Source organism: Otolemur garnettii, unplaced genomic scaffold, assembly GCF_000181295.1.
Source record: "Otolemur garnettii isolate 467f Iridium unplaced genomic scaffold, OtoGar3 scaffold00159, whole genome shotgun sequence".
Taxonomy (NCBI): Eukaryota; Metazoa; Chordata; class Mammalia; order Primates; family Galagidae; genus Otolemur; species Otolemur garnettii.
The window spans coordinates 399,796-425,660 of NW_003852554.1; the positions used below are offsets into that span (position 1 = coordinate 399,796).

Genomic DNA, 25,865 nt, shown 5'->3' on the forward strand with positions numbered 1-25,865 from the left:
ATTTATTTATTTATTTATTTATTTTTGTAGAGACAGAGTTTCACTTTATCACCTTTGGTAGAGTGCCGTAGCATCACCCAGCTCATAGCAATCTCCAACTCCTAGGCTTAGGCAATTCTTTTACCTCAGCCTCCTGAGTAGCTGGGATGACAGGTGCCTGCCACAATGCCTGGCAATTTTTTTGTTGCAATTTGGCCGGGGCCGAGTTTGAACCTGCCACCCTCGGTATATGGGGCTGGCGCCCTACCCACGGAGCCACAGGCACCACCTTAGTTTTTCCACTTTTAGTGGAGACAGGATATTGCTCTTGCTCAGTCTGACTCCTGGGCTCAAGCAGTCTACCTGCCTTGGCCTCGCAGAGGGCCAGGATAACAGACATGAGCCACAGGCTCCAGCCTGAAAAAGCTGATACTGTTAATTAGCACACAGTGTAGCATTACCCCAAAGGTTTCTGTATATAATTTGCTTCAGAGTTTGTCAATGTCTAGGCTAAAACTAGAGGAAGACACTAACTCTGCTTTCTAGGTGAATTATAATAAGGAAAAAGAAAAGGGGTCTTCTTTAACCATATGTAGTTTTTCAGCTAGTTGGCATTAATTTTTACTATTTCAACCATTTGTCTGATGGCTCCACTATATATACATTTAAAATGGTAGTATGGTTTGTAGTTCATTTTGTGGCTACTGAATAAGTTGTTCTTTGGATGAAGCTAATTCACAGTTTGGTTTTTTGAGTGCTAATGTAATAAATTGAACTAGTTAGCTAAATGAGGATTCTGTGATTGGTTGATTTTGAGGATAGAAAATTTTTAGAATGAAATGAAAGCTGTAACTTAAAATTTCTTTATAGTCTACTTTGCTAGTTCTCAGTAAAATAAAAATAAAATGCATATATTTCCTTTTGGGAACTGATCAAGTTGTTTGAATTAACCCATACCTTCTATATGTATCTCCTGACATTTTCTGTATTTTACATCTTCAGGTAAGCTTAATAATCCTTGATATCATTTTAGTGGGAGAGAAAAAGTGGTTAACTCAAAAAAGTTTTTTTTATATCTGACACTGTACTTCATTAACATTTTTTTACTTTTGTGTTTTCTGCCTCTTGAAAGCACAGGTTATCAGAACTGAGCTATGTAAAAGACTGATTTTGGATTCACATTCTAAGTAATGAAATTTCTCTAAAGTTTATTAGATTATTAGATTATTTTTTACCTTTGTATAGCCACCAACGATAGTATGCAGCATCTGCAAAAAGGATGGCCATTCAAAGAATGATTGCCCTGAGGATTTCAGGAAAATTGATCTAAAGCCTCTACCACCAATGACAAACCGATTTCGAGAAATACTTGATTTAGTATGTAAAAGATGTTTTGGTAAGTCTTTTTATCAGTGTAACTACTGGGACTAGAGTCTTTCTTTGATATTAAGTATTTCTTTTCTTTTTTTTTTATGTTGTGGATGTATTTATTTTCTAATATAAAAACAGGTTGCTTACATTTTCTTTTGGCATAGGTTTTTGAATAGTTTATAAAGACCCAAGCATAGATACTTAGTCCATGACTGTTATGTGCAGGGCAGTGTTGTAAATGCTTTTAAGGAACTTAGACCTTGGATCTGAGCAATCTGATATGATAGGCTATTAAATTGAAATCAATTAAAGTTAAATAAAAATTAAGTTCCTCAGTTATGCTAGACACATCTGTAATATACACTAACTGCATGTGGCTAGTGACTATTGCACTAGACAGTCTAGTTAACTTTTTTTTTTTTATTTGTTTGTTTTTTTGAGACAGAGTGTCATATGTCACCCTTGGTAGAGTACCATGGCATCACAGCTCACAGTAACCTCAAGTTCTTGGGCTTGAGCAATTCTCTTGCCTCAGCCTCCCAAGTGGTTGGGACTGCCACAGTGCCTGGCTATTTTTTGGTTGCAGTTGTCATTGTTATTTATCGGGCTCGAACCTGCCAGCCTTGGTGTATGTGGCTAGTGCCCTACACACTGAGCTACGGGTGCCGAGCCTCTTGTCATTGTGGTTTAGCAGGCCCTGGCCGGGTTTGAACTACCAGCCCTGGTGCGTGTGGCCGGCACCCTAACCACTGAGTTATGGGCACCAAGCCTATTTAACATTTCTTTAACATTTCTGTTATTGCAGTGCTCTTGTAAAACACTGCTCTAGATGGATATAGAAGACTATGTAAATTGCTGTAACTGGAAGCAGAATATGTTATGTGCTGTAGTATTGGTAAACAAAGGCAGTGTAAACACAGTTTTAACTGGGGTGGATCAGAGGAATCAGGAGTGATGATGTGGTATTTGAGATGGACTTTGAACTACATTTTTACATTATGCCTAGAAACATAATGAGGGAATAATTACCTTTGATTTAGTGGGGTTTAAGAAAGGCAATAGAGAGAGAAAAGGATATTTGGTGGAAAGTCTTGCATGCCTTTAATTCAGCAAACATTTGTGAAGTACCTGTGATATACCTTTACTCAGCAGACGTTTATGAATTACTTACTGGCACAAGTAAGATAAAATTTGCCTCCTGCAAGGCAACCACTTACCTGCTTTTGTCACTATAGATTAAATTTGCATTTTCTAGAGTTCTCTGTAAATGGAATTACATAGAATGTACTCTTTTAGTTCTGGCTTCTTTGACTCAGCATAGTTATTTTGAGATTCATCCATGTTATATCTATCAATGGTTAATTCCTTTTTATTTCTGAGTAGTATTCTGTTCTTTGGGCATACCAAAATTTGTTTATCCATTCACCTGTTGTTGAATATTTAGCTCATTTCAAAATTTTGGCTGTTAAAAGTAAATCTGTCATGTATGTTCATGTGTGGGTCTGGATGTGGACACATACTTTCATTTCTCTTGTGTAAACATTTACCAGTGGAGTGGTTGGATCACAGCATATTGTTTTTTAGTAGCTTTATTAGGATGCAGTTTGTTACATTTGTTTTTATTTAGTCATTTATCTCAATGTGGACTCAGGGTATTTTATACTTCAGGGTATAATCAAATACTACTTTGTCTTCTTGCTCAAATTATTTCAGATTTAGCTATTGTTATCTCTTTTCAATTGTCCTCTGGGTTCCTTTTACATATACCTATCAGTGTGTCCAAGTTTTTTATTTGTTTGTTTGTTTAGCATTTCCTTACTTTCTGGCACTGTAAGATGCTCTAGGCTCACCATGTATATTTTCTGCCCTAGTCCTAGAATCAGATATTTCTCCAGGGAGCCCTGGTTCCTTTCGTTGGAAAATGGTATTAGAAATCAGTATCTGAATACTAGGTGTGCTTGATATTACTGGGGTACCATTGCTTTGAGGCCTTCTTAAGAGTGAGAAAGTATGTATATGTGTACTAACCTATATATATTATACTTATCTGTAAGTATTTCTATGTGTGACCATCTTATCTATATTAAGCTAAACATATACTGAATCTCTAATTCTAATCCCTTACCATATGGTTCATTCTCACCTTGTCATCTTGCTTATCTGTAAACTCCCACTCCAATGATGCAACACCTGGTTCCCACCATCTCCCACCCATTTGTTGTCCAATTTCAGTATATATGTATAGTAGCATCAGAAATGTTAACCCATACCCCTGTGGGAAACAACTTTATCAACTAAAGTACAATGTTTATGTATAATTCTTGTTGCCCTCAGTCTTACAGGTTCCACTCATTTTCAGATTTACCAAGGTTAGCACCTTTCCTCTCAATCCTTTGAGTGAAGTTGTTTTATGTATTTATAATATAGTTAGTTTTTTTGTCACAGTCTGCATCACATCCTGACGCCTCTTGATCTCCTAGATAAGTTTTTTAAATTTGCATATATTAAGGCACACTGTTTGTGCTACAGAATTCTGTTGGTTTTGTTGAGTGTGTTGTGTTGTGTATTCACTAATAGAGTATCATACAGAATAGTTGTATTGCACTAAAAACAAATTGCCTGTATTTCATTTTTTGAACTCCCTCTGTAACCACTGATACGTTTATTTTTAAAAAACTAAATATTTAGTTCTTTAAGGCAAATTTATAATAAGTTAATGCTCTGTTCTTGTTATTATATTAACTTTGGGGATGAGTCTGGAAGAGGAGATAAGAAAAATACTTTGTTCTTAAGGAATATATGGTCTTATTTGGAAAAATAAGATGAATTTAAATACAATAACTAAAAAACTGAAAAGACAATATAAAAACAGAGGCTGGACTGTGGCATGTACCTTGGAGAACTAAAGAAATGGAATAAAGGAAAGACCATTAAAGTCTGTGTTTTCAAAACAGTTTATATGTAAGATATGAAATCTTGACCAGGCAGTTGAGCGAACTGTTAGATTTGGATAGGCCTTAGTGCCTAATGTGCAATATGAACACAATTTTAACAAAGGAGGAAAACATGCATGGTTATTGGAATGTATATTGTTAAATAGTTTGAAGATATACTGGTAAATATATCATAGGGAAAATGATCATGTAAAATGTACATAGATCTTTAAACATTATTTTTGTCCTGTCCCCTTTCCTTTCCCCTTCCTTTTTCCCTTCCTCAGTAACGTTTATGGTTTTAAGCTCAGAAAAGTTAACATATAATGAAGAAATTGTAAAATTTAACAAAACTGTAAAATTTTTATGGCAAAAACTTGAAGATGTTTTCAGATACTATTTTCCTTACTTTTCTTTTTCCTTTTTTCTTCTTTTTTTTTTTAAACCTAGATGAGTTATCACCACCTTTCTCTGAACAACACAACAGGGAGCAAATTTTAATTGGCTTGGAAAAGTTTATTCAAAAAGAATATGATGGTATGTCATAGGTTAAAAATTGATTGCTTTTGTTACTATAGTCACATGGTCTTGAGTATATTTAATTTAAAAAAATGCTTACTGAATGTTATGTACTAGGTACTATTTTAGTTACTGGGGATACAGTGCTAATAAGAGAAGTGAAACCTGCCTTCATGAAGCTTTTATTTGGGGCGAGGGGGCGACAGTTGACTAACAAATATGTAATATTAGCCAGTGAATGCTGTTAAGGTATAGGAGCTAAAAATATAGAAGTGATGGAGTGTTGTTAGGTCTCTCTGAAATGGTGGCATGTGAGCAGAATCCTAAAAATAATATGAAGAAGTAATTATATGAATATGCAAGGAGAGAACATTGTAGAGAGAACAAGACTGGATTATGTCTGACGTATTTGAAGACCAGCCAGAGGGGGCAGTGTGGCTGGAGTATTAGAGATAGACTATAATAGAAATATGAGGTGAGAGAAGTGGCCTAGGAATTGAATCATTAGGTAGAAGGACTTTGGATTTTATTTTGAGTGTCTAATGAGAAGCTTTTAGACGGTTTTTAACCATTAAGTAACATAATATGAGAGAACAGAGTGTAGTGCCATCAGAGTCTAAGTAGGCAGAACGTTTAGAAGGCTACTGCGTAAGTCCAGATAAGAGACATAATAGCGATTTGAAGGAGTAGACAAGTATTCAGATTTGATATAATTTTGAAGGCAGAGCCAACAGAATTTGCTGATGGGAGAGAAAGAAAGAAGTTAAGGAAGGCTTTAAAGTTTTTGCTTTAATAGTGAAGAATTAAGAGTTTTGTGCCTAAATATTTTAAATGAGGATAACGTTGATTTATACTCAAAATGAATTTGTACTTTAAAAATCTATCTGTTACATGTCCATTTTTTATTGTATTTGTTAGTATATAAAATATTGACCATTAATTAGTGCTCATTTCTATTTGCTGATGAGCATAGCTGCTTTTATGCCTCTGAGTTTTCATTGAAATTTCAAGTAGGGTATCAGAATTGGATGAGAGAATTAAGTTTTGAAAATACAGAATTTGTTATTAAATGTGTAAACTACATAATATTAATAGAAAGAGCCAGGGACAGTGGTGCGTGCCTATAGTCCCAAACTGTTCCAGACACTAAAGTGGGAGGATTGTTTGAGGCCAGGAGTTCAAGGCTGTTGTGAGCTATTATTATACCCGTGAATAGCCACTGCACTCCAGTCCGGTTAGTAACATCCTGTCTCCAAAATTTTTTTTAAAAAATAAAAGAAAAGGAAGAAAAATTCAGCTTTTAAAACCACAGCTTATTTGAAGTGGTAGCTGTTACTGAATGACACTGAGTGTGAGGGGATAACTATATCTTAATTTATATCAACTGGATTAATCACTCTTTTATGGAAGAGAATTAATTCTATGTGCTAAGGTGATATTCATAAACCTGCTTGAATTGTAACAGGAAAAATCTATTTTTAAGAGATCAGTCCCCTTAACTATTGATAGTGATGTTGAGAATGCAGAAAAGTAGGTGCATTCTGAGATAAGTTAGAAGAAACTAAAGCCTTTCGTGATTGTTTGGATATGGAGGTTGAGAGAGGTGTTAAGAGTTGTACCTATTTTTCTGATTTGGGCAGCTAAATGGATGATGATACAATTTGCTGAGAAAAGGGATTATAGGAATAAAATAAGTTCTTTTTATTTCTTTTTTGTTTTGTTTTTAGAGACAGAGTTTCACTCTGGTGCCTAGGCTAGAGTGCCATGGCCTCAGTCTAGCTCACAGAAACCTCAGATTCCTGGACTCAAGCAGTCCTCCTGCTCAGCCTCTCAAGTAGCTGGGACTACTCGTGCCTCCGACAATGCCTGGCTAATTTTTCTGTTTTTAGTAGAGATAGAGTCTTGTTCTTGCTCTGGCTGGGGTCAAGCTCCTGAGCTCTAGGGATCCTCCTACCTCGGCCTCCCAGAATGTTAGAATTACAGATGTGAGCCACCACTCCTGGCAGTAATAAAAATAGATTTGAGGTGAAATTGATAGTTTAGTTTTGATATGTTGAACTTAGGATGTCTGTGGAAAAGTGGAAAAAGCAGTTGAGTACGTGGATATGAGAACTTAGGTAAAAGATCTGGACTTAACATTGTTTTAGAATTTTTTTAATATATCTTCCACTGGTAGGTAATTCAAACCATAGAAGGAGACAAGATCACCTTGTGCTAAGTCACAAGGTAGATAATAGAAGAATCTTCTTTCTTGCTAATTGTAAGACTTTTAACTTTTATTTTTCTTTGCTTAGAGAAGGCAAGATTGTGTTTATTTGGCTCCTCTAAAAATGGATTTGGATTTCGTGATAGTGATCTGGATATTTGTATGACCCTGGAAGGCCATGAGAATGCAGAGGTAAGTGTTAGTGCTTGGAAAGGGATGTGGAAATTTCATTTTCTCCCAATGGTGAATATATTTTTGTAGTTGTATATAATATTGATAAAATTACATGAAGTCATTCTTTGTATAAATATATTATTAATAGCAGTGTTTGAAATATAAAACAATTGGGCCAAGTGTGGTGGCTCATGTCTGTAATCTTAGCACTCTGGGAGGCTGAGGTGGGTGGATTGCCTCAGTTCACAGGTTCCAGACCAGCCTGAGCAAGAGTGAGACCCCATCTCTAAAAATAGCTGGGTATTGTGGTAGGCGCCTATAGTCCCAGCTATTTGGGAGGCTGAGGCAAGAGAATTACTTGAGCCCAAGAGTTTGAGGTTGCTGTGAGATATGACTCCATGGCACTCTACCAAGGGTGACAAAGTGAGACTGTCTCAAAAAAAAGAAATATAGGCTTAGAGCTTATGGCTCAAGCGGCTAAGGCGCCAGCCACATACACCTGAGCTGGCAGGTTCAAATCCAGTCTGAGCCTGCCAAACAACAATTACAGCTGCAACCAAAAAATAGCTGGGTGTTGTGGCAAGCACCTGTAGTCCCAGCTACTTGGGAGGCAGAGGCAGGAGAATCACTTGAGCCCAGGAGTTGGAGGTTGCTGTGAGCTGTGATGCCACAGCACTCTACCCAGGGCAACAGCTTGAAGCCTCAAAAAAAAAAAATGTATATATATAAAAAAATTAGCATTACCAACTTAAAAGACATTCAAATCTTAAAATAAGTAAATTTACTGCTTTAGTAATTTCATAATGCAAAAGTTATATCCCTGAGAATTACAAGTGCTTTGTAATGAATTAAAAAAAAAATTAATATATCATGAAGTTGGAATTTTTTCATCAGAATCAATGAGAAGCTGGTGGTTAACGCATTACTTTGGTAGTTAACGCTGATCTCACTGTGTCTTCCCATATCTTTTATATTAGATGATGTCTTTCTTTGTATCACTGCAGATAGTAAATATAGGCAGTCATCTAATTTATAAATGAGTTGTGTTCTAACAGTTAATTGTAATTTTTGACCATTCACATACAATTTTTTCATAGAAGCATATAAGTTATATTCTAGGATAGCTTTTATTTTCATTTATTTTTTAAACATTTTTATTTTATTTATTTAATAATTTTTGTTTTGTTTTGTTTTGTTTTTTGTTTTTGAGACTGAGTCTCACTCTTTTGCCCTGGGTAGAGTGCTGTGGCATCATAGCTCATAGCAACCTCAAACCCTTAGACTTCAGGGATCCTCTTGTCTCATCCTCCCCAGTAGCTGGGACTTCAGGTGCCCATCACAATGCCTGGCTGATTTTTCTATTTTTAGTAGAGATGGGGTTTCTCTCTGGCTTAGGCTGGTCTTCTGAGCTGAAGCCCTCTACCTGACTCAGCCTTTCAAAAGAGTGGGATTATGGGTGTGAGCCACCGCACCTGGCCTGGGATAGCTTTTAGAAACCATTTTGGGTGGGGAGGGGAACTAATATTTAAGTTCCCAGTATACACTTTTACATACATTATCTCATTTCATTCTTACAACCACCTTCGAGGTAGGTATTATTTCCCCCATTTTACAGATGAGGAAACTGAGGCTTTGAGAGATAAACTGACTTGCCCAAGTTCACACAGCTAGTAATTGTTGGAGCCGGGATTCGTACCCAGGTCTGTCTGACTCCAGAGTTCATGCTCTTTCCATTGTGTCTCATTGCCTCTTTGTAATTTTTTAACCCATAATGTAGCTGAAATATAGTACTAATAGTACTGTAGAACCTAACCACTACTTTCTGAGTTCCACCGTGAGATGCCAGGAGCAGACCTTCCCCCAGTGCAATTTCAGTAGTGAGAATGGGTACTTATGCTTTCCTTCTCTGTGTACCAGGCCTTATAGTGGGAATGAGATTGTCCAAGCTCCAGTGAAGAAAGGGAATGATTGGGCAGGCAAGAAGTGTTCGAGGCCTTCCTTCCAGCAACTGGAAAAGGAGGGGATTCTTGTAGATGCTTGGTCCTTTGCCAGTATAGCTACTGGTACTTATTTTTCAAAATATGGGACCGCTTGCAAGATTGGGGTGAGGCCAAGCTTCTGGCATCTGTAGTGGTGTCAGTATAGCCTCTATTACTTTATAAAAGAATTCAGCAAAATAGTATACTTTGCTGAAATAATTTTTTGAAAAGATAATGAAATTGTTAGTCCCAGAGTAAAGTTGTTAGTGATGCCAGGTGGATCTTTATTTCTGGCCTGAAGAAGTTGTTTTTGGTATTACTATTGTAGTGTTGTATAAAGAACCTGAAAAGTTGCAAATGTTTTATTTGTGCTCCTTAACTAAATTCTATTTAGTGCTGTCAACTTGGAGAAAGGCTCCCCTTCTCCATTTTGAAGAGCAAGAATTAAGGAAATAGGAAGTGATTCTTACCCAGGGAGAAGGTTAGAATTTTAGGTAACTTTTATGTAAAATTTAATAGTCAGATTTCTGATCTCTAAGGTTTATGTATCGTATATGTGTACAAATACATAGCAACCTCTTCAATTTAAGATTTGAATCCAAACTGTGTCATTCACATTGGGAAGTTAAAAAAGCATAAATTATTTTCTTTCAGATGAGCCATAATTGAAACTTTTAAAACATAGCGTAATTGTATCCTTGCATAATAAAAAAATTATTTCCTTTGTTCATTTTATTGTGCATGAATTAGAAAATAACGATTTCCTTGAAATCCTCATATTAAGCTACTATGGCTACTGCTGTCTTGTACCTAAAAGGAGCATGTCAGAAATATGCAAAAGTGATTTACTAATCACTGTTGGGATTGATGTTTATAGCTTTTCAGCTTAATACAGTTAATTTATAATACCATTATCCTCCCTGTTCCTTGTATTATGATTATCATTATCATACCAACTCTGTTGTCTCTGGTTTTTAAAGAAGTAAGACATTTAAATTTGCAGAGGTAAGAATTTCCTTGGAAAAATAAGTACTGGTAATAATAGGAGTATCTTTCTTTTCCTCATCAACATAATTAACAACAACAATAATAAGTAGCTCACAGATTTAAAGTGCTTATTTTGTGCCAGTCATGCTGTTGGATGTTTTTCATACATGTCTCTTGTGATCCTTCCAACAATTCTGTAAGTCAGGAGTTTATGATTATCATGATTTTATAGAATAACAGTGTGATGCTCAAAAGGGTTATGGGTCTGAATACTTAGTTCAAGATTTGAATCCAAGTTTAGCAAAATTCAGAGCCTATGTTCTTAATCGCTGTACTATTTTGTTTTCAACAAACCAACCTCTAGTTTATTCACTTGTTGAAAACTATATTATTCTCCTGTCTTTGTGCTTCTCAGACTTTAATTTGCATGTGAATTTCCTTGGTGTCTTGTTAAAATGCAGATTTGGACTGGGAAGGGGCCTGAGATTCTGCATTTCTATCAAGTTTCAGATTATACTGATACTGTGGATCTACATTTAAGTAGCAAGGTTATATAGAGCTTAATGACTAGAAATTTTGAATGCTAGCATGAAATGCTTAGACTGAAGTAGAATTTGCACAAGGCCAAATTGAGTCAGATAAAATTTAATTTATTATTTATATGTTTTTTTTTTTTAGAAATTAAATTGTAAGGAAATAATCGAGAATTTGGCAAAAATTCTTAAGAGACATCCAGGTATGAATCTTAAATATTAGCTTTAAAGCAAAATACAAAATATAAAATAGTGTTAACATCATGAAATTATCGAACCTTCTGAATTGAAGCCTTTTTTTTTTTTTAAATAGGTTTAAGAAACATTTTGCCTATAACCACTGCCAAAGTGCCTATTGTAAAATTTGAACACAGACGAAGTGGTTTAGAAGGAGATATCAGTTTATATAATACATTGGTAAGTTTCTTTTTTATAGGTTAGGTATAGTTTTATTTTTCATTTCAAAAGTTAAACATTACTGATTGTACCTTTATGTTTAAAACTTTCAAAGGTGATCAGTATAAGGAGAAAGTATTTTATTAGTCATCTTAATATTTCCTTCAGGTTGAAGGTTAGTTTTTGACTCATTAATAGCTACTTTACGTTTTACATTTATATTTTTTTTTATTTGGCATGTATCATATCTTCTTACTGATTTTTAAGTTTGATTCTCAAAACTTTGAAATGTTTTCAAATATGTAATTATTTTTCAGGCTCAACATAATACGAGAATGCTAGCTACTTATGCAGCTATTGATCCTAGAGTGCAGTATTTGGGATATACCATGAAAGTGTTTGCTAAGGTATTTATGAAGCAGTTAATAATCTGCTTAATCTGCTTTGTTATAATACTCATGATATTTAAAATGAAACATACTGCTGTCAGACTTGTGAAAAGTATTACCTCAGACTTGTTTACCTGAACTTTTTAAAAAAGACATTATTAAATGGGTTTAATTGTGATTCATAGTCTTTTTCCTGTGCATGCTCTATTGCAGTGGTTCTCAACCTTCCTAATGCCGTGACTCTTTCTTTAATTTTTTAATTTATTTTTATTTTTATTTTATTTTTATATATTTTTACATATACATGTGTTTATTAGGTTTCCACTTTTTGCCTTCACAAAAGTAAAAAGGCTTAAAATTTAATAACAGTAACAATGTTTAAGATACGGACTAGAAACAAAAACCTCGTAAAGAACAAATGAAGATAAAAACATTCAGAAAGGAAGACAATTGCTGCATCGAAATATTAAGCAATGATAATAATGCAAAGAAAATCACATTCACATTGTCAAATAAGAGTATGTCTATCACAGAATGCTTTGACTGTGAGGTTCAGTATGGAGTCATCAGTTAACTTCTTCTCATTTTTTCCCCCAAAGTCTCAAAAAATAGACAACTAATATTTATAAATAAAAGATAATTTCAAAAAACAGATCATGCTGTCACCCTTTAATACAGTTCCTGTGGGTCGCCACCCACAGGTTGAGAACTGCTGCTCTATTGCCATGTTCAACTCTAGCTAGTTTCTCAGTGGTGAAACTTTTAGTGCTATGATGATTTTCAATCTCAGGTGTGAGAGTTGGGCTACCATCCTAGTGAAGAATCTCTGGGTTAGGAAATGTTTGGGTTGAGTGATAAATTCTTATGACAAGAAAACAATAGTACCAATAAAACGTTATGCTTTTCCTGTTACAATTTTGGTTATATGTTGAATTCTGTTTCCTTGTTCTGCTAAATGCGTAAACTGCACAAGGGCAGAGACTTTTATTTCTGTGGTTCAGTGTAGCTCCTGCTTTATAGTAGCTGCTCAGTAAATAGAAAGTGAATTTTATGAATGTGTTAGTGAAAGTTTTAGTAGGGGAGAAACTTGATCAGATTTTCATTTCATAAAGCTTACTCTTTCCAATAGGAAAGCATATTTGTTTAGATACTCCTGTGTTTCTAGACATCGAGTGTCTTAGAGAAGAAAAGCATGCAGGCACAAACTAAATACAGCTACTTTTAAAGATTTATCTCACAAGATTATTCCAATATGACAGTTTGGCTATAAATACTTAGAGTTTGGTAAGGAAATCAAATACAGATATAAGCTAAATCCTTATTCAAGGACAGAAGTCTCTGGAGATTCTTTTAGTTTCTTTTTTTTTTTGTAATTTAAAATTATTTGAATATCCAGCATATTCATATCTTCAGAATTCAAAAGATCTGAAGAAGTATATGATGAAAAATGAAAAATTTCCATTCCATACCTGTTTGCTAGCCAACCAGGGTCTCTTGCTGGGGGCAACCAGTGTTAAAAATTCCTCTCTATCCTCCTAGAAATATGTTATACTAGTATAAGCAAATGCATAAATTACCTATTTCCTTTTTATTACAAATAGAAACATACTGAAAATGTTGTTCTGAACTTCTTTTAAACTTTGTGATAAATAGGTCTTGGAGATCATTTCATATTAGTTAGTATAAGAATATCCTTTTTTTTTTTTTTTTTTTTTTTTTGGTAACAAACTGAGTCTCACTGGGTTGCCCAGGCTAGCCTTGAACTCCTGGGATTGTAGGCATTCTTTGTTCTTTTTCAATGGCTTCATACTATTAGATTGCATTGATAGTTCTCAACTTTGTTAACCTGTGCTTTATTAATAAACCTAAAATTATTTCTGATTTTTATTATAACTTATGATTTTTGCTTTTACAACAATGGTGCAATGAACCTTCGTGTTTCATCATTTTACACATTTTTTGGCATATTTACAGAACACATTATTAGAATAGAATTGCTAGGTTGAGGGAAATGTGCTTTCATAATTTTAATACTGCCAAATTTATTCTTGATAGAGTTTGTACTAATTTAGAACACATTATTAGAATTGAATCGCTAGGTTAAGGGAAATGTGCTTTTGTGATTTTGATATTGCCAAATTTATTCTTGATAGAGTTTGTACTAATTTATGCTCTCACCCACAATTTAGGAGTGTCTTTTCTTCCACACCCTGTATAAGAGTTTGTTATTAAACTTTTAGGTATTTGTTAGTTCAATGTGTTAAAAAATTGATACAGGCTTGGTGCCTGTAGCTCAAATGGCTAGGGGTCCAGCCACATCCACTGGAGCTGGCGGGTTCGAATCCAGCCCAGGCCTGCCAAAACACAGTGACAACTACAACAAAAAAATAACTGGGCATTGTGGCGGGTGCTTGTAGTCCCAGCTACTTGGGAGACTGAGGCAAGAGAATCGCTTAAGCCCAAGAGTCTGAGGTTGCTGTGAGCTGTGACGCCATGGCACTCTACTGAGGATAACAGTTTGAAACTCTGTCTCCAAAAAAAAAAAATGATGTGACAAAGTTATTAATGAAGTTTTATTTTCAATCATTATGGTTTTTGTAGCGATGTGACATTGGAGATGCTTCCAGAGGAAGTTTATCTTCATATGCATATATCCTTATGGTGCTGTACTTTCTGCAGCAGAGAAAGCCACCTGTTATCCCAGTTCTACAAGAGGTAGGTGTTTAAGAAATCTAAAGGAGTTTTTGTGAAAACATTAGATCTAAACACAGTAGATTTTGCTCACTTGATGTCATCATGAGGGATTTTTTCATCCTGAATGTCCTAAGTTTTTTCACTCAATATTGATGTTATAATTAGTGATCCTTGTTGAAAAACTTATTGCAGGGGAGTATATGCTACTGGAAGAATATTAGATGAACAAAACTCCTGAATCTTTGTTGTAATGTTTTTGAATTTTACAGCCTTAGGGTACTGCCAATGATTATGAAGTTCTCAGAGTCTGTCACGAACCTATATGTTTTATAGTATCTTAAGATGCAAGTATTTAAGTTTCTTCTCTCCAGAGTATTTTCCATCCTGCCTGGCAAAGAAGTTTGATTTATTCTTAGGCATCTTTTTGTCAATGGTGTGAATTTTGGTTGAGAACAAGCCCAAGGAAATTATTCTTTGCCTCTTCCAAGGTCATATTAATTAAACATAAGAATGTATGTTAAAAGAAACAGTCCCTCAATTTGTGACTTCTGAGGGACTTCAGAGTCCTTTTTTGTAGCCAGTTTATATTCTTCGAAATAGGGGCAAAAGAGTTCTTAATCATCCATCTCTTCCTCTTGATTCTTACCACAAAGTGGATTTGTAGGCATTAGGGAGGATCTGGTTCTGATTTTGTAGTATGGTGAGTGTTTTGAGATAAGAGATAAGCATCAGACTTGTTTGGAAAATCATATATTCTGATTTTACATACTTTACAGTCATGGGAAAGAAGAAAGTCAGTACTCAGTGCAATAGCTCATGCCTGTAATTCTAGCACTTTGGGAAGCTGAGGTGGGAGGATTGCTCAAGGCCAGGAGTTAGAGACAGGCTGGGGAATAGTGAGACTTTGTCTCTACAAATAAAATTAGCTGGGCATGATATCATGTGCCTATAGCCCCAGCTCCTGGGGAGGCTGAGGAGGAGGATTACCTAAACCCAGGAGTTTGAGGTTGTGGTGAGCTATGATGACATCATGGAGCTCTACCCCAGGCAACAGAGCAAAACCTGTCTCCAAAAAAAAAAAAAAAACAAAAAAAAATCACGGCTGGCTCCACATCTATAGCTCAGTGGTTAGGGCACTGGTCATATATACCAGGGCTGCTAAAACCACAATAACAACTACAGCAACAACAACAAATATAGCTGGGCATTGTGGCGGGCACCTTGTAGTCCCAGCTACTTGGGAGGCAAGAGAATTGCTTAAGCCCAAGAGTTTGAGGTTACTGTGAGCTGTGATGCGACAGCACTCTACTGAGGTTGACATAGTGAGACTCGGTCTCAAAAAAAAAAAAATTGTCAAATCTTTGTTGGACAGTCTATATATGTGTGTGCTTAAAGTCTTTATTTTTTTAGAGCATTTTTAAGTTCATAGCAAAATTGAGAAGAAGTACAGAAATTTCCCATATACACTCCGCACCTACACATATATAGATGTTAATCCTACCAGAGTGGTATATTTGTTAAAACTGGTGAGCCTAACACCAGCCCATTATAATCACTCAAAGTCTATAGTTTACATTAGGATTTACTCTTGGTGTTTTATATTCTGTTTACAGTGGACAAGTATATATCATTATAGTATCAGACAAATAATTTTTCACTTCTTGAAAAATCATCTGTGTTCTGGGTTGAGGGGAGAAGATGATAACCCCTGACAACCATTGTGTCCATAGTTTTGCCTTTTCCAGAATGTTGTATAGTTGGCATCATACAGTCTTTTCTGGTTGACTTCTTTCACTCAGTAATACACTTTTAAAGTTCTTCCAGGTCTTCTCTTTCTTTTTGTTTTTTAGAGACAAAGTCTCACTTTGTTACCCTTAGTAGAGTGCTGGTAGAGTGCCATGGCGTCATAGATCACCACAACCTCAAATTCTTGGGCTCAAGAGATTCTCTTGTTTCAGCCTCCCAAGTAGCTGGGACTACAGGTACCTGCCACCACGCCCAGCTGTTTTTATTTTATTTTGTTTTTTATTTTTTGAGACAGTCTCACTACGTCACCCTTGTGGTATCATAGCTCACAGCAACCTCTAACTCTTGGGCTTAAGTGATCCTCTTGCTTCAGCCTCCGAAGTAACTGGGACTACAGGTGCCCACCACAATGCCCAACTATTTTTTGTTGTAGTTGTCATTGTTGTTTAGCAGGGCCGGGCCAGGTTCAAACCTCCAGCCCTGGTGAATGAGTCTGGCCCTCTAACCACTGAGCTCCAGGCACAGAGCCCCAGCTATTTTTAGAGACAAGTTCTTGCTCTGGCTCAGGCTGGTCTTGAACTTGTGAGCTCAGGCAATCTACCCACCTTGGCCTCCCAGAGCGCTAGAATTACAGGCGTGAGCTGGCTCATCTTTTAAGTAGGTTGTTTTCTTACTGGTGAATTTTTAGAGTTCTTTGTATATTTTGAATAATAGTTCTTTATCAGATGTGTCTTTTAGAAATATGTTCTTCCAGTCTGTGGCTTGTTTTTTTATTCTCTTCCCATTGTCTTTTGCAGAGCAGAAAATTTTAATTTTAGTAAAGTCCATTTTGCCAATCATTTCTTTTATGGATCTTGGCCTTTGGTGTTATATCTAAAAAATCATTACCATAAAGCCATCTAGATTTTCTCTTATGTTGTTTCTATTTATTTTTTATAGCCCCTTGCTTGCCCTCCCCGCCGTCCATGAGAATTCTCTTATGTTGTGTTCCAGGAGTTCTCTAGTTTTGTGTTTTACATTTAGGTCTGTGGTCTATTTTGATTTAATTTTTTGTGAAGTGTATATGGTCTGTATCCAGATGCATTTTTTGGGATGTGGATATGTAGTTATTTCAGGATGATTTGTTGAAAATACTATTTTTGCTCCATTGTGTTGTCTTTGTTCCTTTGTTGAGAATCGGTTGACTATATTTATATGGGTCTAGTTTTGGGTTCTCTCTTTTGTTGTATTGAACTATTTATCTATACTTTTACTAACACTTGATTACTGTACCTGTATGATAAGTCTTGAGTTTGAATTGTTTCAGTCTTTCAACTTGGTTCTCCTTCAGTGTTGTGTTGGCTATTCTCAGTCCTTTGTCTTTATATGAACTTTGGAATTGGTGTGTAAATATCCACAAAATAACTTGCTAGGTTTTGGTTGGGATTACATTGAATCTGTAGATAAAGTTAGGAGGGACTGACATCTTGACCTTATTAAATCTTCCTGTTTATGAAAATAGACTATCCCTCCATTTATTCTGCTTTGATCAGAGTTCTGTAATTTTCCTCATGTAGACTTTATACATATTTTGTTAGATTTATATCTAAGTACTTGATTTTTTTGGTGATATATAAATTGTATTTTTTTAATTTTTTTTAGAGACAGAGTCTCATTTTGTTGCCCTTGGTAGAGTACTGTGGCATCACAGCTCACAGCAACCTCCACCTCTTCGGCTTAGGTGATTCTTTTGCCTCAGCCTCCTGAGTAGCTGGGACTACAGGTGCCTATCACAATGTCTGGCTATTTTTTGGTTGCAATTTAGCTGGGGCCAGGTTTGAACCGGCCACCCTCGGCATATGGGGCCAGTGCCCTACTCCCTAAACCACAGGCGCTGCTCAGTATTTTGTTTTTAATGTAAGATTCCGCTTAGTCATTGCTTATAGGAAAGTGTTTGAATTTTATGTATCTTGTGTCCTGTGTACTTGGTTTAATTTTATTCATTCTCATAGTATTTTTGTTGATTGGTTTGGGTTTTCTGCACAGATCATCATAAAGAGTATTACAATACATTAAGATGAAGAGATGCATAGAATGTATGGGGGACAGTTCACAGAGTTTCCTTGCCTTGTCAGGGTATATCACCCTCTAGGAACCTGTACATGTTTAGCTCTTGGGAAGCTCTTCAAAGCCAGTTGTTTTGGGTTTTTAGGGAGGCTTCGTTAATATAGGCATGATTGATTAAGCAATTGGCTACTGGTGATCAACTTAACCTTCTTCATCCTCCTTCCCTTTCCAAGAGGTTGGTGGTTAAGAATGAAAGTCCATACCCTCTAATCATGCCTCTTCTAGCTATGGGCTACCAACCACCAGCCACCTCATTAGCTTACAAAGAGACATCTGTCTGGAGATTGTAAGGTATAGGAGTTGCATGTTGGGAAACAGGTTGAAGTCTAGATATATATTTTAGGTTATTGTAATTACATTAATTGATTTTGAATGTTGGACCTGCCTTACATACCTAGGATAAATCCCTCCTGGTTGTAGTATATAACTCTTTTTATACATAGTTAGATTTAATTTGCTCTTATTTTGTTAAGGATTTTTTCATCTTTGTTTATGAAAGAGATTGGTTTGTAGTTTTTTTTCCTTGAAATATCTTTGTCTGATTTTGATATTAGGGCTATGCTGGCCTTATAGAATGAGTTAGGAAGTATTCTTTCTGGTTCTGTTCTATAAAAGATATTGTAGAGAATTGGTGTGAATTCCTCCTTAAAAGTTTGGTAGAATTCACTAGTGAACTATCTAGGTCTAGTGCTTTCTTTTTTGGAAGGTTATTCATTATTGATTCAATTTCTTTAATAGATATAAGCCTATTTAGATAGTTTATTTCTACTTGTTTGAGTTCTTTATTATCTCTTAAGGAATTGGTTCATTTCATCCAGCTTATCAAATTTGTGGGCAGAGTAGTTCACAGTATTGGCTTATTATTCTTTTAACGTCCATGAGGTCTATAGTGATGTCCTCTGTTACATTTATCTAATGTTAGTAATTTATGTACTTTCTCTTTTAGTTAGCCTGGTTAGGGTGTGGTTTTGTTTTTGTTTTGTAGCTATCCACCTTTTGTAAACCAGAGGTGATTTATTTTTTAACAAGGTTGTTTATTTAGGATATTTACAACTTGAGAATTAGGCCTGCCGAGGCCAACATCACTCTCTATAATAGTCTAATGTTGTTTAGGCTTTATATTGGGAGATCTTATGCATGATTCTTCTTGTAATGCCATTTACCACTTTGCCAGAATACTGTGATTAACAAAAATGGATCACAAACTTTTGTTTTCATGGTGGTTTGTCTGTGTTTTCTCATTACTCATGGATGGCGAGTCTGGGGTAGTATGATGTAATGGAAAGTACAGGGTGTGATATTTGGAGTCAGAGAAAACTGGTCAGAATCCTAAGCTTGGTGTTGTGGCTTTCAACCACATGAAGTTGCTTAACTTCCATGAATCTGAGTTTCATTATCATTAAAAATACAATGATAATATTATATAGTAATATTATTTCAGTATTGATATACAGAACAGAGACTTTGAATGTAGTAGATATTAAAGTAGGTGTTCATAGACAGTGCTTGCTTTTATTATTTTTACTGTTAGGATTATTGCTGTTTACAGCATTATTAATATTACTATTATAAAAATATAGGTAGCATTGCCATATTCAACTTCAAAACTCTCCTTTTGCCGGACGTGCTGGCTCACGCCTGTAATCCTAACACTCTGGGAGGCTGAGGTGGGTGGATTGCTTGAGCTCACAAGTTCAAGACCAGCCTGACCAAGAGTGAGACCCCTATCTTTACTAAAAATAGAAAAACTGAGGCAAGAGGATTGTTTGAGCCCAAGAGTTGGAGGTTGCTGTGAGCTGTGGTGATGCTATGGTACTCTATCCAGGGCAATAGCTTGAGATTGTCTCAAAAACAAAAAACCTCTCCTTTTATCTGCTTAACAGAAATATCCTTAACAATTGATAAAATGAGAGATAGTTCACAGCTTATTTCACAGCTTTGACTGTGTGGGACTTTGTGGGATACATATAGATAGATGATTTATGGATTTTTGTTTCCGGTCTTTTTAGGTGGTTGTCATATGGGACCCCCTTGTTCATTGGTCTGGCATCAGTTAAATATTGGTCATGGGCACTGATGATCTTTTGAGAGTAAGAATATGTTTGATGAAGCTAGTGATCACTGGCTTCATTTGTAATTGAGCCTAACTTAAGGTGGCTGGGTATTATTAAGGCATAGCTAAGAGTATTTTTGATGGTCAATAATACAGAGTTCTTTAGGTCAAAAAGGAGCTTTCCTAAGCAGATTTTTGCTGTATTCCAGCAAATCATCATAAGTAAAAGTGAATTTTTAATGTAAAGGTTAATTCTAAAAGATATTGTGGAGTGTTGTTCACATTTAATTTTATGAAATTCTGGGTTTTCAGCCTATATCAGTTTACAAATTGTGATTTAATGAAAGAACCTTTCATTATGGTTCTTATGGACATTATGCTATGTGAAATAATCCAATCACAAAAGATGAATAATTCTGATTTCATTTATATAAGGTTAGAGAAGTCAAATTCATAGAGACAGAAGGTAGAATGGTGGTTGTCTGGTACTAAGTGGAGAAGGAGTAATAAGTTATAGTTTAATAATTACTATAAAGTATTTTAGTTTTATGAGATGAAATGAATTCTGTGCATGGATAGTGGTGATGAGAGCACATTAATATGAATGAACTTAATTTCACTGAACTGTATACTTAAAGATGGCAAATTTAATGTTTTATATATTTTACTGTAACAAAAACTTGCAGTTTAAATGTAGCAATAGAAGTAGATATTGAAATATTAAAATAATATAAAAGAAATAGGCCCAGCACGATGGCTCACACCTATAATCCTAGCACTCTGGGAAACCAAGGCAAGTGGATTGCCTGAGCTCACAGCTTTGAGACCAACCTGAGCAAGAGTGAGACACCATCTCTAACAATAGCTGGGCGTTGGGGCAGCCACCTATAGTCCCAGCTACTTGGGAGGCTGAGCTAAGAGAATCTGAGCCCAAGAGTTTGCTGCGAGCTATGATGCTGTGGCACTCGACTGAGGGCAACAAACTGAGACTCTTGTCTCAAAAGCGAGACACCAGCTCTAAAAATAGCTAGGCGTTGGGGTGGGCACCTATAGTCCCAGCTACTTGGGAGGCTGAGGTAAGAGAATCTGAGCCCAAGAGGTTGCTCTGGGCTGTGATGCTGTGGCACTTGACTGAGGGCAACAAACAGAGACTCTGTCTCAAAAAAATAAATAAATGAATATGGAAGTGGGTCATCCTTTACATAAATGGGATTGATTTGTTAGAAGGAGGACTAAGAGCTAAGTGGAGGAGGATTGATGTTGAGTGAGAGAAAGTGCAAGGAGAGAGCAGAGATGGGAAAAGAGAAAGAAAAAGAGAAAAATTGTGTGTGAAAGAGAAAGAGGGAGGGGATAGTATTAGTGAGTATTTCTGAGGGCTGAAACATGAGAGTTCCAGCAAAAGAATACACAAACTGTGTGACTAAGTCAACTTTCCAAGGCCCACAGATCTGTGTGTTGTGCTGTTAGACAGCATAGTTGTGTTGGATTATGAATGTTACTAAAAGTTAGAATTTTCCTACAAGAATCAAAAGAGCTAGATCAGGCATGGTGACTCATACCTGCAATCCCAGTGCTTTGGGAGGTTTAGGTGGGAAAATCACTTGAGGCTAAGAATTTGAGATCAGCCTGGGCAATGTAGCAAGACCCTGTCTCTAAAAAAAAAAAATAAATTAGTGCTGAGTTGTGGTGCATGCCTATAGTCCTAGCTTTTCAGGAGGCATGGGCAGGAGGATGATTTGAGCCCAGAAATTCGGGGTTGTTAGTGAGCTATGATCATACTGCACTGCAGCCTGGGCAACTAAGGTCTAAAGAGTTGGAGTGAAATAGTTACCCAAAAGTTTACAAAGTCTCTTAAAAACAATCAGGTTCTAAAGAGGTAGCTTATATTATTTCACTATCTACTAAATCTGTTTTATAAAGCAGGGAATACTAATAGCATTTGAATCTTTAAGGGTAAAATATTATATTTTAGCCCTTTAATACTTTCACTTCCTTCTTGAGAGGTGGGATCCTATGCTTTTTATAACTTTTTTTTTTTGCAGTTTTGGCTGGGGCAGGGTTTGAATCCGCCACTTCTAGTATATGGGGCCTGTGCCTTACTTCTTTGAGCCATAGGCACCTCCTGGATCCTATGTTTTTTGCTTTACATATTAATATCTGCAATTGTCAATCTTTTACTTTTTTATTTTATGAATTGTCAGAGTTTATGCTAGATGATTTTTGGTAACTATATGTTTAAGTTATATATAAATCTTAAAAAGCAACTTATTGCCTTAAGTTCCTAGAAACTTGATCTTTATATAACATACTTAACAGATTTACTGTAATTTGAATTACATATTTCAACAAGCATGTTTTAATTATCCTTATGTGGCAAGTTTTGATCTAGTAGGTTCTCGGGTTTGAAACATACCTTATAGTCTTGACCCACAGGGAACTTAAATCTGAGAATGAAATTGGAAGGGTTAGACATGTAGTTAATTTTGCAAATTACTATCCCATCAAAAATGGAAAAGGCTGTAGAGCCCACCTTAATTTAGTAGTTTTGAATTGTATTCTGGCTTAACTGTTTTCTGGGTCCTATTGTGTGTGTGTGTTGAGGTTGGGAAGCTGGATAAAGAAAAGGTGTGCTATGTTTTCTCTACTCAGGCTTCTATAGAATACCTCTGTTTCTATTTGTTTTACATATTGAGCTTCCAAGAAGATTCCATTTTAGGAAAGTGTTCTACACCTTAAAAATAAAACTTGTAAACCACTGACTAATTTATGTATCTTTCATTTTCACTGGGAAAACCGAGGAGGTAAGAGGGATGATTGTTTTGCCCAGAATCACTTATTTTGCAGGACTGAGACTAGAAACAAGGTCTGTTGACTGTGAATCTATTATACCTTTCTATTTTGCTGAATCTTTCTTAAACTTCCTTTACAATACAAATGTCAGAATTATTTGTGGAGGTCAGTTGTGCCTATACAATTGTCTTTTGGGATACTTTTTTTCTTATAAAGCAGCATTTCTTTTACCCTCCTTTTCTCTTTCCTTCTCCTTCAGGATTGTGAATTGTGTATTATTCATAATTGATAAACAAGATTTATAATCTTTTTTTTTTTTTTGAGACAGAGCCTCTTAAGCTGTCCCCCTGGGTAAAGTGCTATGGCATCATAGCTCCAGCAACCTCCAATTCCTGGGCTCAAGCGATTCTCCTGCCTCCGCCTCCCAAGTAGCTGGGACCACAGGCGCCCGCCACAATGCCTGGCTATTTTTTGGTTGCAGCCATCGTTGTTTGGCGGGCCCAGGCTGGATTTGAACCCACCACCTTAGGTGTATGTGGCTGGCGCCTTAGCCACTTGAGCCACAGGCACCGAGCCCAGATTTATAATCTTTATAAAGATGTCAAGAAAAGCTACCTGATGTCCCATTTAAAAAATTAATGTCCTAGGTGGTGTCTCACACCTGTAATCCCAGCACTTGGGAGGCCAAGGCAGGTGGATTGCCTGAGCTCATAGCTTTGGGACCAGCCTGAGCCAGAGGTAGACCTCATCTCCAAAATTGCCAGGTGTTGTAGTGGGCGCCTATAGTCCCAGTTACTTGGGAGGCTGAGGCAAGAAAATACTTACGCCCAGGAGTTTGAGGTTGCTGTGAGCTATGACGCCATGGCACTCTACCAAGGGCTACAAAGTCTCAAAAAAAAAAAAAAAAAATCAGTGTGTGCTTTTCAGCCTGATATAGATAAATAATTAAATGTACTAGAACCAAAATAGGTCTGCTATTTTCCTATGGGGATAGAAGCAATAGGTACTATCTAGTGTGTATTTGTACACCTGTCATCCTTTGATAAAAGTGCCATTTTCATTTTCTTTTAGTTTTTGCTTCATTAATTTTGAACTGGTTGTGTTTTGATAGGCCAAGTAGGTAACATCAAATGACAGCAAGTAGCAAGTATGTCATTTGGAGTCTGATGCTTCTAAGATATCTTCTTCCAACTTTGGTCTTTCAGAACATTTTATTAATTACTTGTCATCAAATTGTACCATCCTGATGTGTTATTTTTGGAAGAAGTGTTTCAGTATGTCTTTTATAGATATATTGTAAAATGATATGAGTATTTGGGCCTTTGGGTTGGATCAATTAAAATCTAATAACATTTTTTTTTATGCAGATCTTTGATGGAAAACAAATTCCAAAGAGAATGGTTGATGGATGGAATGCTTTTTTCTTTGATAAAACAGAAGAACTGGTAATTTTTAAGTAGTCTTTGTGTTATAGAATGCTCACTAATTTTTTTTAGGATCTGCATAATTTAATAATTTTAATTTGATTTGCTATTCATATTTTGGATGGTACCGTATAGTTGTTTCTTTTCTACTTATTTGTAGAAAAAGCGTTTACCTTCACTTGGAAAGAATACAGAATCATTAGGAGAGCTTTGGTTGGGACTGCTTCGCTTCTATACTGAAGAGTTTGATTTTAAGGAGTATGTTATTAGCATTCGGCAGAAAAAGCTGTTAACAACTTTTGAGAAGCAGTGGACATCCAAATGCATTGCAATTGAAGGTAATCATTTAAGCTGATATTCAGTCACAAAACAAAAATTTGGCTAAGGAAATTGAGGACAAAACTAGAATACATTCCGATTTGGAAGATTTTTCCTCTCTTGATTTTATTTAAAGTTTTTAAAAAATTTTTTATATTTAGAGATGGGATCTCACTATATTGCCCAGGCTGGACTCAAACTCCTGGGCTCAAGCAGTCCTCAGCCTCCCAAATAGGTGGGACACCAGGTGCATGCCACTGTGCCTGGTTTTCTTCCTCTTGACATTTATCAGTTTTCAGTTCTTAATCCATAATTTTAAAAGAATAATTTGATGAGTAGGATAGTCTGAGTTAGTGTACATATTATTAAACTCCAGTTATGATTACTAAGTATATTTCATGGTACAGTGAACAAAATTCTTTATTTAAAAATCTATATACTTCCTTCTAGATCCTTTTGACTTGAATCATAACCTTGGTGCTGGAGTTTCCAGAAAAAGTAAGTATTAAATATAGAGATTCCCTGCTTATAAAACTCTGACACACTCTTATGTCTTCATCTTTATTGTTTTTTTCTTTCTTTAATAGTGACCAATTTCATCATGAAGGCATTTATCAATGGAAGGAAACTTTTTGGTACCCCTTTTTATCCACTCATTGGCAGAGAAGCTGTAAGTTTATATTTTTTAAATTCTGAATCTTTTTCTTAAAAACTTATTTTTTTATAGCACAAGGACCCTAATCCTATTTTCAAATTTATGTCGGGAATAGGGAAAGAGATGGTTGTAGCTCCCTATATTTTTCCTTATTGCACTTAATAATCTATGATGAGATTTTTTTTGTTGGATTTTATTTGTTTAATCTATTTGTAAGATTTGGTCTCCCCCACTAGACTATGAGCTCCATAAGGATAGGATCCATGTCCACAAGGTTCATCTTTATATCTCCAGGGCATATCGTCATGCGTTGTGCATCGGATATATAAAATAAACATTTATTGAGTGAGTGAGAGTAAATACTCAAGAGTTGGGATTGTTGAATTTTAGATGTCCATTTTGCATTGCTAGAAATCTTGATGAAAATATGCACAGAGAAGATAAAACCAAAGAAATAGGCTCGGCGCCTGTGGCTCAAGCGCTAAGGCGCCAGCCACATACACCTAAGGTGGCGGGTTCGAATCCCCAGCCCGGCCCGCCAAACAACAATAATGGCTGCAACCAAAAAATATCCGGGCGTTGTGGTGGGCATCTGTGGTCCCAGCTACTTGGG

General features: G+C 36.0%; 1 protein-coding gene across 6 annotated transcripts in view; it reads left to right on the forward strand.

The window, feature by feature from the left end:
* The window catches only part of ZCCHC11 (zinc finger CCHC-type containing 11), a 123,176-nt gene that overhangs the window by 92,285 nt on the left and 5,026 nt on the right, over nucleotides 1-25,865 (forward strand). For all 6 annotated transcript variants that reach the window (XM_023519144.1, XM_023519139.1, XM_023519142.1 and 3 more), the window contains 11 exons: nucleotides 1,225-1,375; nucleotides 4,734-4,820; nucleotides 7,097-7,200; nucleotides 10,827-10,884; nucleotides 10,995-11,098; nucleotides 11,395-11,484; nucleotides 14,068-14,181; nucleotides 24,223-24,300; nucleotides 24,440-24,617; nucleotides 25,048-25,095; nucleotides 25,185-25,267. In XM_023519144.1, coding sequence (XP_023374912.1) covers nucleotides 1,225-1,375; nucleotides 4,734-4,820; nucleotides 7,097-7,200; nucleotides 10,827-10,884; nucleotides 10,995-11,098; nucleotides 11,395-11,484; nucleotides 14,068-14,181; nucleotides 24,223-24,300; nucleotides 24,440-24,617; nucleotides 25,048-25,095; nucleotides 25,185-25,267 — 1,095 coding nt within the window. The remainder of the gene's footprint in view (nucleotides 1-1,224; nucleotides 1,376-4,733; nucleotides 4,821-7,096; nucleotides 7,201-10,826; nucleotides 10,885-10,994; nucleotides 11,099-11,394; nucleotides 11,485-14,067; nucleotides 14,182-24,222; nucleotides 24,301-24,439; nucleotides 24,618-25,047; nucleotides 25,096-25,184; nucleotides 25,268-25,865) is intronic.